The 15447-nt window shown below is 39.3% G+C and overlaps 1 protein-coding gene across 50 annotated transcripts in view; it reads left to right on the top strand.

Annotated features, from left to right (window-relative positions):
* PBRM1 (polybromo 1) overlaps positions 1–15447 on the top strand; it is a 153860-nt gene that overhangs the window by 40735 nt on the left and 97678 nt on the right. For all 50 annotated transcript variants that reach the window (XM_064367191.1, XM_064367185.1, XM_064367168.1 and 47 more), the window contains 5 exons: positions 1601–1699; positions 5742–5827; positions 6867–6962; positions 8419–8510; positions 14019–14232. In XM_064367191.1, the coding sequence (XP_064223261.1) occupies positions 1601–1699; positions 5742–5827; positions 6867–6962; positions 8419–8510; positions 14019–14232 (587 nt within the window). The remainder of the gene's footprint in view (positions 1–1600; positions 1700–5741; positions 5828–6866; positions 6963–8418; positions 8511–14018; positions 14233–15447) is intronic.

Here is a 15447-nt window from a genome sequence, read left to right as displayed (position 1 = left end):
ACTCAAGTCTCCTAAATCCCTGGAATATCCGAGTAAGGGGATTATGTTTTCATAATCCTGGAAATCGAATCAGATCTTTAATCATCTGTACCTCAACCCGAGTCTTCTGTCTTTGACTTATCACCTTATCTTTTCCTTTCTTCTTTCCAAAAGTCTCAGAGTCGCCTTTTGCTGTCACCCGATTCAAGGTCCTTGTCCTCTTATGTCCAAATCACTGGAATAATCTGTCCTACCTCTCTGATGAAAAGCTTTCTAGTCCTTTCTGTATCTTGCCTCCTGACCTTGGCTTTCTTCCTGCCAGTTCCCTGCTCAGAGACTTAGTTCACTTGTTTTCTAATGCCTGCTAAAGCACGTCACAACTCCTTGTACCACTTAAACAAAACCAACTCTGACTAACTTAAGCAGAAAGGAAATTTTTGAAAAGCGTATTGGATAGCTCATAGAATTATTGAGAAGGAAGGTTGAAGAACTAGCCTTTGAATACTAGGCAGAACTCAGGAACATTATGGCACAGCTGAGATCATGCACAGCCTCTGTGGTGCCATTGCTGTTACTACTGTCATTTGCCACTGTGGTCCCTGGATATTTGCTGTTCCACTGCTCGACTCTCCTCCTCTTCAAGAGTCAGGAATGAATTTCTGCCATTCCTGCAGGAGTCAGGAATGAATCCTGGCCATTGCATTAGTCCCTCTAGACCTAAGCATGAATTAGCTGACCTGTGGTTACTTCCCCTTGCCCTGACTGCCAGGCTGCTAACAAAGTGACCATCTGCCCACTCTTACCCTCATTGTGGGAGGTAGAGCCCTCCCTACACCTGTGCTGGGATTCTCTTGGTATACGAAGGATGCATAGTTGTTGGGTAATCCCACATGATGAATAACTACACTCCTTTGCCTGGATTGTGCCTTTTTTGTTTTTACCCTATCTGTGCTTATGGTTCTACCCTTCTCCACCTTCCACTTCACTCAGTTTGGTTTTCTCACTCTCTTTAAACCATGTCTTTTTCATTTCTGTGTACTTATCATTAGTCTTGTGTGCCTCTTACCTAAAAATGTGTCCCTCTTTCATTTCCTTTGTAAATTTAGGCAACTATATGAGTATTCCTGGGTCATTTTGGATTGAGTGAGCTTAGGATGTGACAGCTCTAGCACACAGTAGGTACTCACAAAATGTTAGCCTCTGTGCTGGACTGATTTCATATTTTACCCCAAGTAGTCCATGTAACTAGAGGGAGATTTGCTTCACACTACTAAATCCATTTGAAAGAATTAGTATTCATGAAGCACTTAGAACTGTGCTTGGCACATAGTAAGCACTATGTGTTTGTGAAATAAAACTTTTACCTTACCTGACTTCTTAAACATTGTAATTTATTTTTATGAGAATAATGCAACTCTGGTTTTACCTATCTCAAAAACTTACTTATAAATGGGTACAGTAATAATTTATAAAAAAGAAAATGACTTTACATTTTGTTAATCTGTATACTTTCCAATAAAGCCCTAGAATATGGTGACAATTTAGAAATATGTGGAGGTTTTTTTTTAAAGGTTGTACTGACTCATTAAAAGGAACTGCTATATTTTGTTGTTTGCTGTAGAATGGAAGCTACAAAAGTGTTCATGCAATGGCCAAAGATATAGATCTCCTAGCAAAAAATGCCAAAACTTATAATGAGCCTGGTTCTCAAGTATTCAAGGTTAGTTTTTGTTGTTGTTGTTGTTTTCATTGGTAATAGTAGATAGTTTAATTTAAGGTCAATAATTTTTATATAACAGATTTATTGAGATATAATTCACATACCATGCACTTTACCCATTTAAAGTATTTAATTTAATAGTTTTTAGTATATTCATAGAGTTGTGCTGTGCAGCCATTACTCCAGTCAATTAACAATCGCTTTTTTTTTTTTTTCTTGAGACGGAGTCTTGCAGTGTTGCCAGACTGGAGTGCAGTAGCACAATCTCAGCTCATTGCAACCTCCACCTTCTGGGTTCAAGAGATTCTTCGGCCTCAGCCTCCCGAGTAGCTGGGACCACAGGCGTGTGCCACCACGCCCGGCTAATTTTTTTTGTATTTTTAGTAGAGACGGGGTTTCACCGTGTTGGCCAGGATGGTCTCCATCTCTTGACCTTGTGATCCGCCCACCTCGGACTCCCAAAGTGCTGGGATTATAGGTGTGAGCCACCGCGCCCGGCCAACTGTCGCTTTTTATGTCCCCCTAACATCTCCAGCCCTAAGCAACCTAAAATCTGTTTTCAGTCTCTGTATGTTTGCCTATTGCCATATTATACATATGAAATCATAAAATATGGGATATGAATTTTTTTGTGACTAGATTCCTTCACTTTAGCATGTTTTCAGAGTTCATCCATGTTGTGGCATCTGTCAGTGCTGTGTTCTTTTTATTGCCTAATAATGTTCTATATGGATGTACTGTATTTTATTTACCCATTTATTAGTTGATAGATATTTAGATAGTTTCCACTTATTGGCTATTATAAATAATGCTGTTGTGAATGTTCACATAGAAATTTTTATGTGGACATATAAATACATATACATGTTTTTTTTTTTTCTCTTGGATTCATACCTAGGAATGAAATTGCGGAGTCATGTGGTAACTGTATATTTAACTTTCTGAAGAACTGCCAAACTGTTTTCCAAACTATACCATTTTACATTCCCACCAGCAATATCCAGGTGTTGCAGTTTCTCCATGTCCTCACCAACACTTGTTTTCCATTTTTGTTTTTGTTCTTATTGTAGCTATCTCAGTGGATGTGAAGTGGTATGGCATTGTGGTTTTAACTTAAGTTTCTGTAATGATTAATTATGCTCAACATCTTTTCATTTCATTCTTTATTTTGATTTTTAGGTCATTCATATGTTTTTGGAGAAATGTCTGTTCAGATCATTTGCCCATTTTTTAATTGTGTTACCTGTCTTTTTGTTGTTGAGTTGTAAGAGTTCTTTATATATTCTGGATATTATACCCTTATCATATAAATGGTCTGCAAATATTTTCTCTCATTCTCTTGTCGTTTCACTTTTGTAATTGTGTCTGTTGACACAGAAGTTTTAAATGTTGATGAAGTCCACTTTATCTATTTTTTCCTTAGTTGCTGATGCTTAGGTGTCATATCAAATAAACCATTGCCTAATGCAAAATCACAAATATTACATCTGTGTTTTCTTATGAGAATTTTATAGTTTAGCTCTTAACATGTTTAGATCTTTGATCCAGTTTGAACTAATTTTTGTATGTGTGAGGTACATGTAAGGTAGGAGTCCAAATCCATTCTTTGACATGAGATATTATCCCAGCACCATATATTGAAAAGATTATTCTTTTTCCATTGAATTGTCTTGGCAACTTTGTTAGAAATCAGTTGACCACAGACATATGGGTTTATTTCTAGATTCTTGGTTCTATTCCACTCACCTGAATTTCTGTCCTTATGCCAGACCTGGTTAGTTTTGAACCCATTTTTTAGTTAAATACTGACTTACTCCCTGCATTTAAACTTAATAAATATAAAAAGCAGTCTGTATATATAAAAATACACAATGTAAAATGACTGTTTCTTTGCTTTGCAAATTCCCTCTTAGAAGTTTTATAGTTCTGTAATGAATAATTGCTTGTAGAAATTATTGAATTAATCATATATCATTGAGAATTTGCCAAAGGATGCTCAGAAAATATTTTGGGAATGAAATCATTTCGATTTTCTGAATGCTGACTCAAATACTCAAAATTGCTTGGTAGTTAATGATAACTTTTATTTTTCATATTTTAAGAAATTCTGGGCAGAGCGTGGTGGCTCACGCCTGTAATCTCAGCACTTTGGGAGGCCGAGGGCAGGCGGATCACAAAGTCAAGAGACTGAGAACATCCTGGCCAACGTGGTGAAACTCCATCTCTACCAAAAATACAAAAAATTAGCTGGGCATGGTGACATGCACCACGCTGCTTAGGGAGGCTGAGGGAGGAGAATCACTTGCACCCAAGGCAGAGGTAGCAGTGAGCCGAGATCACACCACTGCACTCCAGCCTGGGCGACAGAGTGAGACTGTCTCAAAAAGAAAAAAAAATTCCAAGTGAATATTAGGATAGGACATTTTGATAGTATACAGTGCTAGTTGTTTGAGAATTTTACTTTTGGGTCTAATTATTTTTTCTAACATAAGTTTTAAAGAGAAGAGAAACTTAAGCAAGTACATTCATTCTAAACTTATGTATATAATCTTTAATCTTAAAAGTGCATCTTTATTTTGATTTTTAGGTCAGTGTACACAAGTAGAGTTCATTGTCCATAGTTCATCACCTTATCTTCAGTTTTGCTTTCTGTGGTTCTATGGTCAGAAAATATTAAATGTATTAAATGGAAAATTCCAGAAATAAGCAGTTCATAAGTTTAAATTGCACACCATTCTGAGTATTGTGATGAAATCTCATGCCATCCACCTCTGTCCTATCCTGTCTCACCTGGAACATGAATCATTCCTTTGTTCAGCCTATTCACACTGTATATGCCACCTGCTGTTAGTCACTAAGTAGCCATCTTGGTTATCAGATCGATTGTTGTGGTATCACAGTGCTTGTGTTCAAGTAACCTTATTGTACTTAATAATGGCCACAACGGACAAGACCTGTGATGCTGGCAATTCAATAAGCTTTAAAGTGATTCCTTTTAGTGAAAAGGTGAAAGTTCTTGACTTAAGAAAGGGAAAAAAAAAGTATGCAGAGATTGCTAAGATCTATGGTAAGAACGAATCTCCTGGCTGGGCACTGTGTTTAGGCCTATAATCCCAGCACTTTGAGAGGCCAAGGCAGGAGGATCACTTGAGGCTAGGAGTTTGAGACCAGCCTGGTCTACATAGGAAGACTGTTTCCACCAAAAAGAAAAAAAGATAAATCTGCTATTCATGAAACTGTAAAGAAGGAAAAAGAAGTTTGCTAGTTTTTTTTTTTCCTCTTGAGACAGACTGTTGCTCTGTTTCCAGGCTGGAGTGCTGTGGCGCGCAATCTCCACTCACCGCAACCGCCGACTCCCTGCTTCAAGTGATTCTCCTGCCTCAGGCTCCCAAGTAGCTGGGATTACATGCACATGCCACCACACCTAGCTAATATTTGTATTTTTAGTAGAGATGGGATTTCATCATGTTGGCCAGGCTGGTCTCGAATTCCTGACCTCGTGATCCACCCGCTTCTGCCTCCCAAAGTGCTGGGATTACAGGCATGAGCCACTGCGCCTGGCCGAAGTATGCTAGTTTTATTGTTGCACCTTAGACTGCAAAAACTTATAGCCACAGTGCATGAAAAGTGCTTAGTTAAGATGGAAAAGGTATTAAATTTGTGGCTGGAAGTCATAGACTGAAATGTGTTCCAGGTGTGGTAATTGTCCAAGGTTTCAGACGTCTACTGGGGGTGGTGTTATATCTTCCATGGACAATGGGGCATTACTGTATTATACCATTAGACCTTTGTCTTAATATTACTTGACTAATCATGAAAGAACTAGGAGGCATTTTAACTTACATTTAGTTAGTGACAACTTTATGAAGATAGATATTTTGGAAGCTTGCAGAAAGGTTAGAGGATGCAGATTTGTAGATATTGAATGGAAGTTTGCTCCAAGTGGAAAGAGTACCATAGAAGGTGCCCAGAGCATGAGTTGGGGGTTTTAGCTGTCCTTTTATCTGTTCCTTTTTTAAACCAAGTAATTTCATCTTGACAGGATGCAAATTCAATTAAAAAAATATTTTATATGAAAAAGGCTGAAATTGAACATCATGAAATGGCTAAGTCAAGTCTTCGAATGAGGTAAGTTTAAGAAAATGTCTAGGCCGGGCGTGGTGGCTCACACCTGTAATCACAGCAGGGTTGGGAGGCTGAGGTGGGCGGATCACGAGTTCAAGAGATTGAGACCAACCTGACTGACATGGTGAAACCCTGTCTCTACTAAAAATACAAAAATTAGCTGGGCGTGGTGGTGCATGCCTGTAGTCCCAGCTCCTTGGGAGGCTTAGGCAGGTGAATTGATTGAACCCAGGAGGCAGAGGTTACTGTGTCAAAAAAAAAAAGAAAGAAAGAAAATGTCTAAAACCCCTCTGCCTTTATATTTGCTGAATTTTCTAGGTAGTTAAATCAATAAACATAAATATAGTGGGTGTTGCATTTCAAGATGATACTTAGAGTTGATAATATGATTCTAAAGATAGTAGTAACTCTTAGCCCCTTCATTGCTGCTGAAGGGCTTTATTTAAAAATAAACATTTTAAAAACTTAACATCACTATATACTTTTATTGCTTTATACATTATGAATATATATACATATATGTAATATATATTATACATTAATATTACACAGAATAATTATGTATTTAATAGTATAGTATTTATATGTAATATTAGTATATATTCATTTTTTCGGTAAGGCTATTTAGCCAGTTATCAGGAAATCCACAGTCTCATCCTGGCTTTTCCTTATACTAGAACTGTGATCTTTAAGTAGTATTAGTTTTAGGAGTGTATTTGCCCCTACCTGAAATGAGAAGGTTGGGTGACTACTTTCAAAGCTTTCCTCTAGCCTTAACGTTGTTTCAATACCAGGTGTTTTGGTCACTGCAGTGACCAGAAGCTCTCTAGGACCAGCCCTGATCTGTTTTTCCCTGCAGAGTCCCCAGGGCCTGAAGCAGAATATGCTGCATAGTAGAAGTTCAGAAGTATTTTAGTATTTCTATTTAGATGAGAAGAAAATGGGTGTGTGTGTGTGTATGTGTGTGTGTGTGTGTGTGTGTGTGTGTGTACCCACACATAGCTACCAGGTTTCTAAGCTTTTTTATCTTATCTCTGGATAGGACTCCATCAAACTTGGCGGCAGCCAGACTGACAGGTCCTTCACACAGTAAAGGCAGCCTTGGTGAAGAGAGAAATCCCACTAGCAAGTATTATCGGTGAGAAAAAGAGTGTTTAGTCTGAGAGCTGACCTGTGCTTATGAAGATATGCATACTAGTATTTTCCCAGTGGCTATCTTGAAGGAATATTTTGGGTATAGTTGGTTTGTTATGAAAATTTGTTGTCAAATGGTTTATTTAAAAGGTTCAGTTACTAGGCCGGGCTTGGTGGCTCACACATGTAATCCCAACAGCATTGGGAGGCTGAGGTGGGGGATCACCTGAGGTCAGGAGTTTGAGACCAGCCTGGCCAACATATTGAAACCCCATGGGTGTGGTGGTGGACACTTGTAATCCCAGCTACTTGGGAGCCTGAGGTGGGAGAATTGTTTGAACCCGCGAGGTGGAGGTTGCAGTGAGCTGAGATATGTCACTGCACTCCAGCCAGGGCAACAGAGGGAAACTCCGCCTCAAAATAAAAAAGTTGAGTTACTAAAGTAAGCCTTACATTGCCTCTCAGACAATGCTTAAGCATCATTTGTGAGGCAGTGTTTAATGTTAGTTACCAATATAATGTGAAGTTAAATACTAATAGGTTTTTTTTTTTTTTGAGACAGAGTTTTGCTCTTGTTACCCAGGCTGGAGTGCAATGGCGCAATCTCGCCTCACCAAAACCTCCGCCTCCTGGGTTCAAGCAATTCTCCTGCCTCAGCCTCCTGAGTAGCTGGGACTACAGGCGTGCACCACAGTGCCCAGCTAATTTTTGTATTTTTAGTAGAGACGGATTTCACCGTGTTGACCAGGATGGTCTCAATCTCTTGACCTCGTGATACACCTGCCTCGGCCTCCCAAAGTGCTGGGATTATAGGTGTGAGTCACCACGCCTGGCCTAGGTTTTTTAAATTCAGAACATAATTTGTTTTGGGTGTTTTTTTTTTTTTGAGATGAAGTTTTGCTGTCTTTGCCCAGGCTGGAGTGCAGTGACATGATCTCTGCAACCTCCACCTCGCAGGTTCAAGCGATTCTCCTGCCTCAGCCTCCTGAATAGCTGGGATTACAGGTGCCTGCTACCACACCCGGCTAATTTTTTTGTGTGTGTATTTTTTTTTTTAGAGATGGAGTTTCTGTTGGCCAGACTAGTCTTAAACTTCTGACCTCAGGTGATCCACCCGTCTCATCCTCCGAAACTGCTGAGATTAGAGGCATGAGCCACCATGTCTACTAGCATTACAATTGAATTTGTATTGTAAAATATGAATGTCTTCGAAGAGAATTATCAGCAACTGTGACTGAATCCTTATTTTCCACTCCCTCTTTTCTGAGAGGAAAAAAGTTTCTTTGGCTAAATATTGATATGAGGACCATTAAGTACAGAGAGAAACTAAGGAGGCAGTTGAATAGAAATTATTTTTCTTTTACCTTAACACATTGTTAACAGTTCCTATTCCCTGTAAAGTAACCTAATTATTATAACATCCTTCTCTGTCTTCTGATGGCCTTTTTTTTTTTTTGTAGTAATAAAAGAGCAGTACAAGGAGGTCGTTTATCAGCAATTACGATGGCACTTCAGTATGGCTCAGAAAGTGAAGAAGATGCTGCTTTAGCTGGTAGGCATTAGGTTTTCAGTAGTCAAATGCCTTCTCAGTGGATCCTTCTGGCTAAAGGAAATTGTAGTGATTTTCTTCTAGCCTAGAGTTTGCTGGTTTGGGAAGTACATGCTATTTTGTTGCTTTTGATTGTACCCTGGTTGTCAGACTTATCAAACGCTTAATGCTTTATCTTGTCTTAAAACTCATATTTGGGTAAATTATACTTCTTCAAAAATAATTGATCATCTAGGAGATCCTGATTTAAAACCTACAATGATAGTGAGAACTAGTAAAAGCATCAGAAAATCTCAGAAATCCACATTCATATTAGATTTTCAGGCCTTTAGCTTACATTTTCAGTAGGTTCTAATTTCTTCTTGGCTAGAACTTATGATTTAAAGGTAGTTATAAGTTATAATCAGAAAGCAGTGTGGTAAATTGTCATTTAAACAAGTCCAATAAAGGACATTATTAGGCATTAGAAATCGATGTTAAAGAACACCATGTTTTAATAAATAACGCCCTAAAGGACAGTAGTAGATGTATATTTGATGTAATTGTCTTTCTCTTAAGTTTTATATAATATTTTCCCTTTTACCATAGATTTTTTTATGTGTAAAGATAAAATTTGTTTCAGTAAGTTATTCTGGTATATCTGTCAATTTTACAACTGAATGTTATACAACAGATTTCTCCAGTTGTATCTTGTTTTTAACTAAATCTTTATGGAAATTTCATAATCACTATACAACATTATTTATAAATTTACCCTTTTGACACATTGATCTATAGAATTAAGTATTTTTTAATTTAAATTGGGCCTGGTCTTATCAGAAATTGAAAAAAATATTATCTTGTTAGCCTTCTTTTTTACTGATTATAACAGTGACACATGGTCAGGCACATTGGCTCACACCTGTGATCCCAGCACTTTGGGAGACTGAGGCAGGTGGATCACTTGAGGTCAGGAGTTCAAGACCAGCCTGGCCAACATGGTGAAACCCTGTCTCTACTGAAAATACAAAAATTGACCAGGCATGATGGTGCATGTCTGTAGTCTCAGCTACTTGGTCAGCTTAGTCAGGAGAGTCTCTTGATCCCAGGAAGCAGAGGTTGCAGTGAGCTGAGATCATGCCACTGTACTCTAGCCTGGGCAACAGAGCCAGACTCTATCTCAAAAAAAAAGCAAGACTCTTATCTTAAAAAAAAAAAAAAAGAGAGATTATATGGCTGGTTACAAGAGACACATCTTAAATATAAAAATATAAGAAAGTTGAATCTAAAAGGATGGATAAGGCCAGGTGCAGTGACTCACACCCATGCTCCCAGCACTTTGGGCAGCCTGGGTAGGAGGATCACTTGAGCCCAAAAGTTCAAGACCAGCCTGGGCAACATGGCCAAATGCTGTATCTACAAAAAATAAAAATTTTTTTCAGTTGTGTTGGTGCATGCCTGTAGTCCTAGCTACTTGGGAAGCTGAGGTGGGAGGATCCTGAGCCCAGAGAGGTCGAGGCTGCAGTGAGCTATGATTACACCACTCCACTCCAGCCTGTGCAACAGAGTGAGACCCTTCTCAAAAAAATAAATTAAAAAAAAATTTTTTAATTAGCCATGTGTAGTTAAATAAAAATAATAAATTTGGGCTTTTGTCTTAATGAAAAGAAAAAAAGGATGACTAAAAGATACACCAGGCAAATAATAACTGGAGTAGCCACATTGACTTTTGATAAGATGGACCGGCAAACAAAGATCATTACACAGATAAAAAGGATTACCTAATAATGGTAGAAGGTTAATTTCTTCAGCAAGATAAATTGTGGAAGAGCTCAAAATATGTAAAACAAGCAGATTAAACTTTACAGAGAAATTTAAAACACTACCCTTAGTCTAAGAGCCCTCTTCCCTCTAGCTAAACAGAAAACCAATGAAGATAGAGATTTGAACACACTTCTTCATGTATGTATTTGTTTCCTATTGCTGCTGACACAGTACCACAAACTTAGTGGCTTAAAACAATGCAGGCTGGTGCACTGGCTCGTGCCTGTTATCCCAGCAGTTTTAGAGGATGAGGCAGGAGCATCGCTTGAGTCCAGAAGTTTGAAACCAGCCTGCTCAACATAGAAAGACCCTGCCTCTACCAAAAAAAAAATTTATTTTGAGACAGGGTTGCACTCTGTCACTCAGGTTGGAGTGCAGTGGTGTGATCTCGGCTCCCTGCAACCTCCACCCCTGGGCTCCAGCAATCCTCCTGCCTCAGCCTCCCAAGTAGCTGGGACCACAGGTACATTGCCACCATGCCCAGCTAATTCTACAAGAAAAATTTTAAAATTAGCCATGTGTAGTCTCAGCTACTCCAGAGGCTGAGATGGGAGGATCACTTGAGCCTGGGAGGTTGAGGCTGCATTGAGTCTGAATCTCACCACTGCACTCCAGCCCTGTCTCAAAAAAAGAAAAAGAAAAGGAAGGAAACCTTTAACAGGAAAGATCAATAAAGTCAAAAGTTATTCTGTCAAAACCCTTAATAAACAAATCTGAGGTGAGATTATCAAGAAGGCATAAGTAAACAATATTGGTGGGGAGGAGAGCATACAGACTTTTTAAAAAGAATGTGTGAATAAGGCCAGGCCCAGCGGCTCACTCCTGTAATCCCAGCATTTTGGGAGGCTGAGACAGGTGGATCATCTGAGGCTGGGAGTTCGAGACCAGCCTGACCAACATGGAGAAACCCTGTCTCTACTAAAAATACAAAATTAGGGGGCTGGACATGGTGGCTCATGCCTGTAATCCCAGCACTTTGGGAGGCCAAGGCGGGCGGATCATGAGGTCAGGAGTTCGAGACCAGCCTGGCCAACATGATGAAACCCTGTCTCTACTAAAGATATAAAAAATTAGCTCAGTGTGGTGGTGGACACCTGTAATCCCAGCTACTTGGGAGGCTGAGGCAGTAGAATCACTTGAACCCAGGAGGCGGAGGTTGCAGTGAGCCAAGATCATGCTATTGCACTACAGCCTGGGCGACAGGACGAGACTCTGTCTCAAAAAGAAAAAAAAAATACAAAATTAGCCAGGCATGGTGGCGCATGCCTGTAATTCCAGCTACTCGGGAGGCTGAGACAGGAGAATCGCTTGAACCTGGAAGGTGGAGGTTTCTGTGAGCCAAGATTGTGCCATTGCACTCCAACCTGGGCAACAAGGGTGAGACTTCATCCCCCACCCCCACAAAAAAAAAGTGTGAATAACTTTATGAAAATAAATTTTAAAATTTAGATGAACAGATTTCTAGAAAATGACAAATGTCTAAAACGGATTCCCGAATAAAAAGGCTGGCTCACGCCTGTAATCCCAACACTTTGGGAGGCAGAGGCAGGAGAATCACTTGAATCCAGGAGTTCAAGACCAGCCTGGGCAATATAGTGAGACTTCATCTCTACAAAAAGAAAAAGAAAAATTAGCTGGGTGTGGTGTGTTTCATGTCTGTAGTCCTACCTACTTGGTAGTCTGAGGCAGGAGGACTGCTTGAGCCCAGGAGTTTGAGTTTAAACTATGATTATACCACTTAAACTATGATTGTACCACTGCACTTCAGCCTTGGCAACAGAGTGAGACTCTGTCTCTTAAACACCAGGCCAAACATTTAAGGAATATAATTTTGTATAAACTCAATGCAGAGAATAGAAAAAGAGCTCCCTAGTTCATTCTATGAATCTAATATAACCTGTGAATCTAATGTAACCTAGACATCAAAGCCGAACAATATATAAGCACACTGTCTAGCAGTGTATTTAAAAGATAGTATATAATGACACAGTTGGGGTTAGCATTAGAAAAGATAAAAAAGTAAATTCATACAAACCACAGTGCTTCATTAAAAATTAAAAATAAAAATAAAATTTTTTTTAAAAAGTAAATTCACCACAGTAACAAAAGAGTAAAATCATATGATTTACTCAGCAGATGCATTTGATAACTATTTCAGTTCCCATTCAAGATAAAAATTATCTGATAACTAGTAAGAGAAGGAGGATTGATACAGACTTTTTTTTTTTTTGGGGGGAGACTGAGTTTTGCTCTTGTCACCCAGGCTGGAGTGCAGTGGCACAATACCTGCTTGCTGCAACCTCTGTTCGCTGCAACCTCCCCCTCCCGTTCAAGTGATTCTCCTGCCTCAGCCTCCCAAGTAGCTGGGATTACAAGTGTGAGCCACTGCTCCCAGCCTCCGTTTTTTCTTGAGACTGGGTCTCGCTGTGTCGCCCAGGCTGTAGTGCAGTGGCCCAATCTCAGCTCACTGCCACCTTCACCTCCCAGGCTTAAGCAGTCTTTCCATATCAACCTCCAGCATAGCTGGCACCACAGGCGTGTGCCAACATACCCAGCAAATTTTTTGTGTTTGTGGTAGAGACGGGGTTCCATCATGTTGCCCATGCTGGTCTCAAACTCCTGAGCTCAGACAATCTACCCACCTCCGCCTCCCAAATTGTCGGGATTACAGATGTGAGCCACTGTGCCCACCAAAGGGTGTCTCCATTTTTAACTGAGAAAAGGTAACAGCATTTTCCTTACCAATAGAAACAGGGTAATACTGTTAGCTTTGTTACTCATAGTACTAGCCAGCCTACAATGACAACAGTGAAGGTTTAAGGATCAGAAAAGCTGTATAAAGATTACAGTTGATAATTTTTTTAAAAGATGCAGCTTACAGTAGCAACAAAATATATATCTAGGTATAAATCCAACTCCAAGCTCTTTAGGGGAGAGATCAGAGGTAGTAGAGTCAGAAAAGACTAGTTTCAAATTCTTACCTGCTTCTGGTTCCACGACTCTGGTTCCCAGTCCCCTTTAACTGCTTTATGTGGTGGCTGAACTTCTGCAAGTAATTAACCTTACCTGCCCAGTTTTCTCATATGAAAAAGATGAGTGCCTCAACCTCTGGAGTAGCTGGAATTACAGGTGCACGCCACCATGCCCAGCTAATTTTTGTATTTTTATTAGAGATGGGGTTTCACCATGTTGGCCAGGCTGGTCCCCGCCTCCTGACCTTGTGATCTGCCTGCCTCAGCCTCCCACAAGTGCTGGGATTACAGGCGTTAACCACCATACCTAGCCTTAGAGACTGTTTTTTTAAAGTAATTATTCTAATTATCTTATAATTTTTTTAAAAAGGGCCTGGCATGGGGGCTAACACCTGTAATCCCAGCACTTCAGGAGGCTGAGGGTGGTGGATCACCTGAGCCTCCATCTCTACTAAAAAAATCAAAAAATTAGCCAGGCGTGGTGATGTGCGTCTGTGGTCTCAGCTACTCGGGAGACTGAAGCGGGAAAATTGAGCCCTGGAGGCAGAGGTTGCAGTGAGCCAAGATTGTGCCGTTGCACTCCAGCCTGGGTGACAGAGCCAGACCTTGTCTCAAAAATGATAATAAGTCTCAAGTATATATAGTTCAGTCTAGAAGGTTGTTAAATGAACTTTAAAGTATGGTTCTTTCTTCATCTCATTCTTCCCCTTTTAAATACTTTTTTTTGTCTTTCCAGCTGCACGTTATGAAGAGGGAGAGTCAGAAGCAGAAAGCATCACTTCCTTTATGGATGTTTCAAATCCTTTTTATCAGCTTTATGACACAGTTAGGAGTTGTCGGAATAACCAAGGGCAGCTAATAGCTGAACCTTTTTTCCATTTGCCCTCAAAGAAAAAATACCCTGATTATTACCAGCAAATTAAAATGCCCATATCACTACAACAGATCCGGTAAGATGTCTTCTACGTTTTTCAGTATAATTTTATTTTCTTATGGTTGAGCCTGTACATATGTATTTCTTCCTAAAATGGATAAGAATAATAAAGGTAAAAATGGTTTTTTTAACCTCAAATTTTGACTGTTCATTATCTTTTTTTTTTTTTTTTTTTTTGAGACAGAGTCTCGCTCTGTCACCAGGCTGGAGGTCTCAGTCCCCTGACCTTGTGATCCACATGCCTTGACCTCCCAAAGTGCCGGGATTACAGGAGTGAGCCACTGCACCTGGCCTTAATTGTTATGTTATCTTATAACTGAGCAAACTACAAACATCTTTCAGCTTACACCTCTTATTATTATTTTAATTATGACAATTAATCTGTATTTAAGTTCTGTATCTATAGTTGAAACCCCAGAATAACAATAGTTCCTGGAGACTTCATTAACTAAAACCATACCAGAAAGATGATTCTTCTTGTTTTCTTTTTCTGTTTAGAAAATGTTAAAGTGATCATTGGGAATTCTACCAGACAGAGCCCTTAAATCACAGTAGTATCATTAAAAATAGTAGGAAGTCTCAGCCACAAAAAACAACCCAATTCAGAAATGGGCAAAGGACTTGAATGGACCTTTCACCAAAGAAAAATAGACAGCTGGCTAATAAGCACATGAAAAGATGCTCAGCATCACTAGTTATGAGGGAAATGCAGTTCACAACTATTGTGTGATACTGCTTCACACTCATTGGGAAGGTTACTTTAAAAAATAAATAAATAATTATTGGTGAGTATACGGAGAAATTGGAACCTCTTTGCAGATAGTGGGAATGTAAAGTGGTATAGTCACTGTGGAAAACAGTGTGGCAGTTCCTCAAAAAATTAAACACAGAATTACCATGTGATTAAGAAATTCCATTTTGCATATATACTCCAAAGAAATGAAAGCAGGGTCTCAAAGAGGTATCTGTAAATCTGTGTTCACAGCAGCAGCATTCGCAATAGCTAAAATGTGGAAGTAATTGAAGTATCCATCAAGAGATGAATGGATAAGCAAAATGGTGTGTACATACAGTGGAATATTATTCAACCTTTAAAAGAAATTTTGATATGCTATAGCATGGATGAAGCTTGAGGACATTATGCTAAGTGCAGTAACACAGTCACAAAAGACAAATACTGTATGATTCTGTTGATATGAGTGTAGGTATAGTCAGAGTCATAAAGGCATAG

The sequence above is a fragment of the Aotus nancymaae genome, unplaced genomic scaffold, assembly GCF_030222135.1.
Source record: "Aotus nancymaae isolate 86718 unplaced genomic scaffold, 86718_ANA_hifiasm-v0.15.2.pri h1tg000067l, whole genome shotgun sequence".
Lineage (NCBI taxonomy): Eukaryota > Metazoa > Chordata > Mammalia > Primates > Aotidae > Aotus > Aotus nancymaae.
The sequence above is the reverse complement of the archived record's forward strand: the minus strand, read 5'-3'. Positions and strand labels throughout refer to the sequence as shown.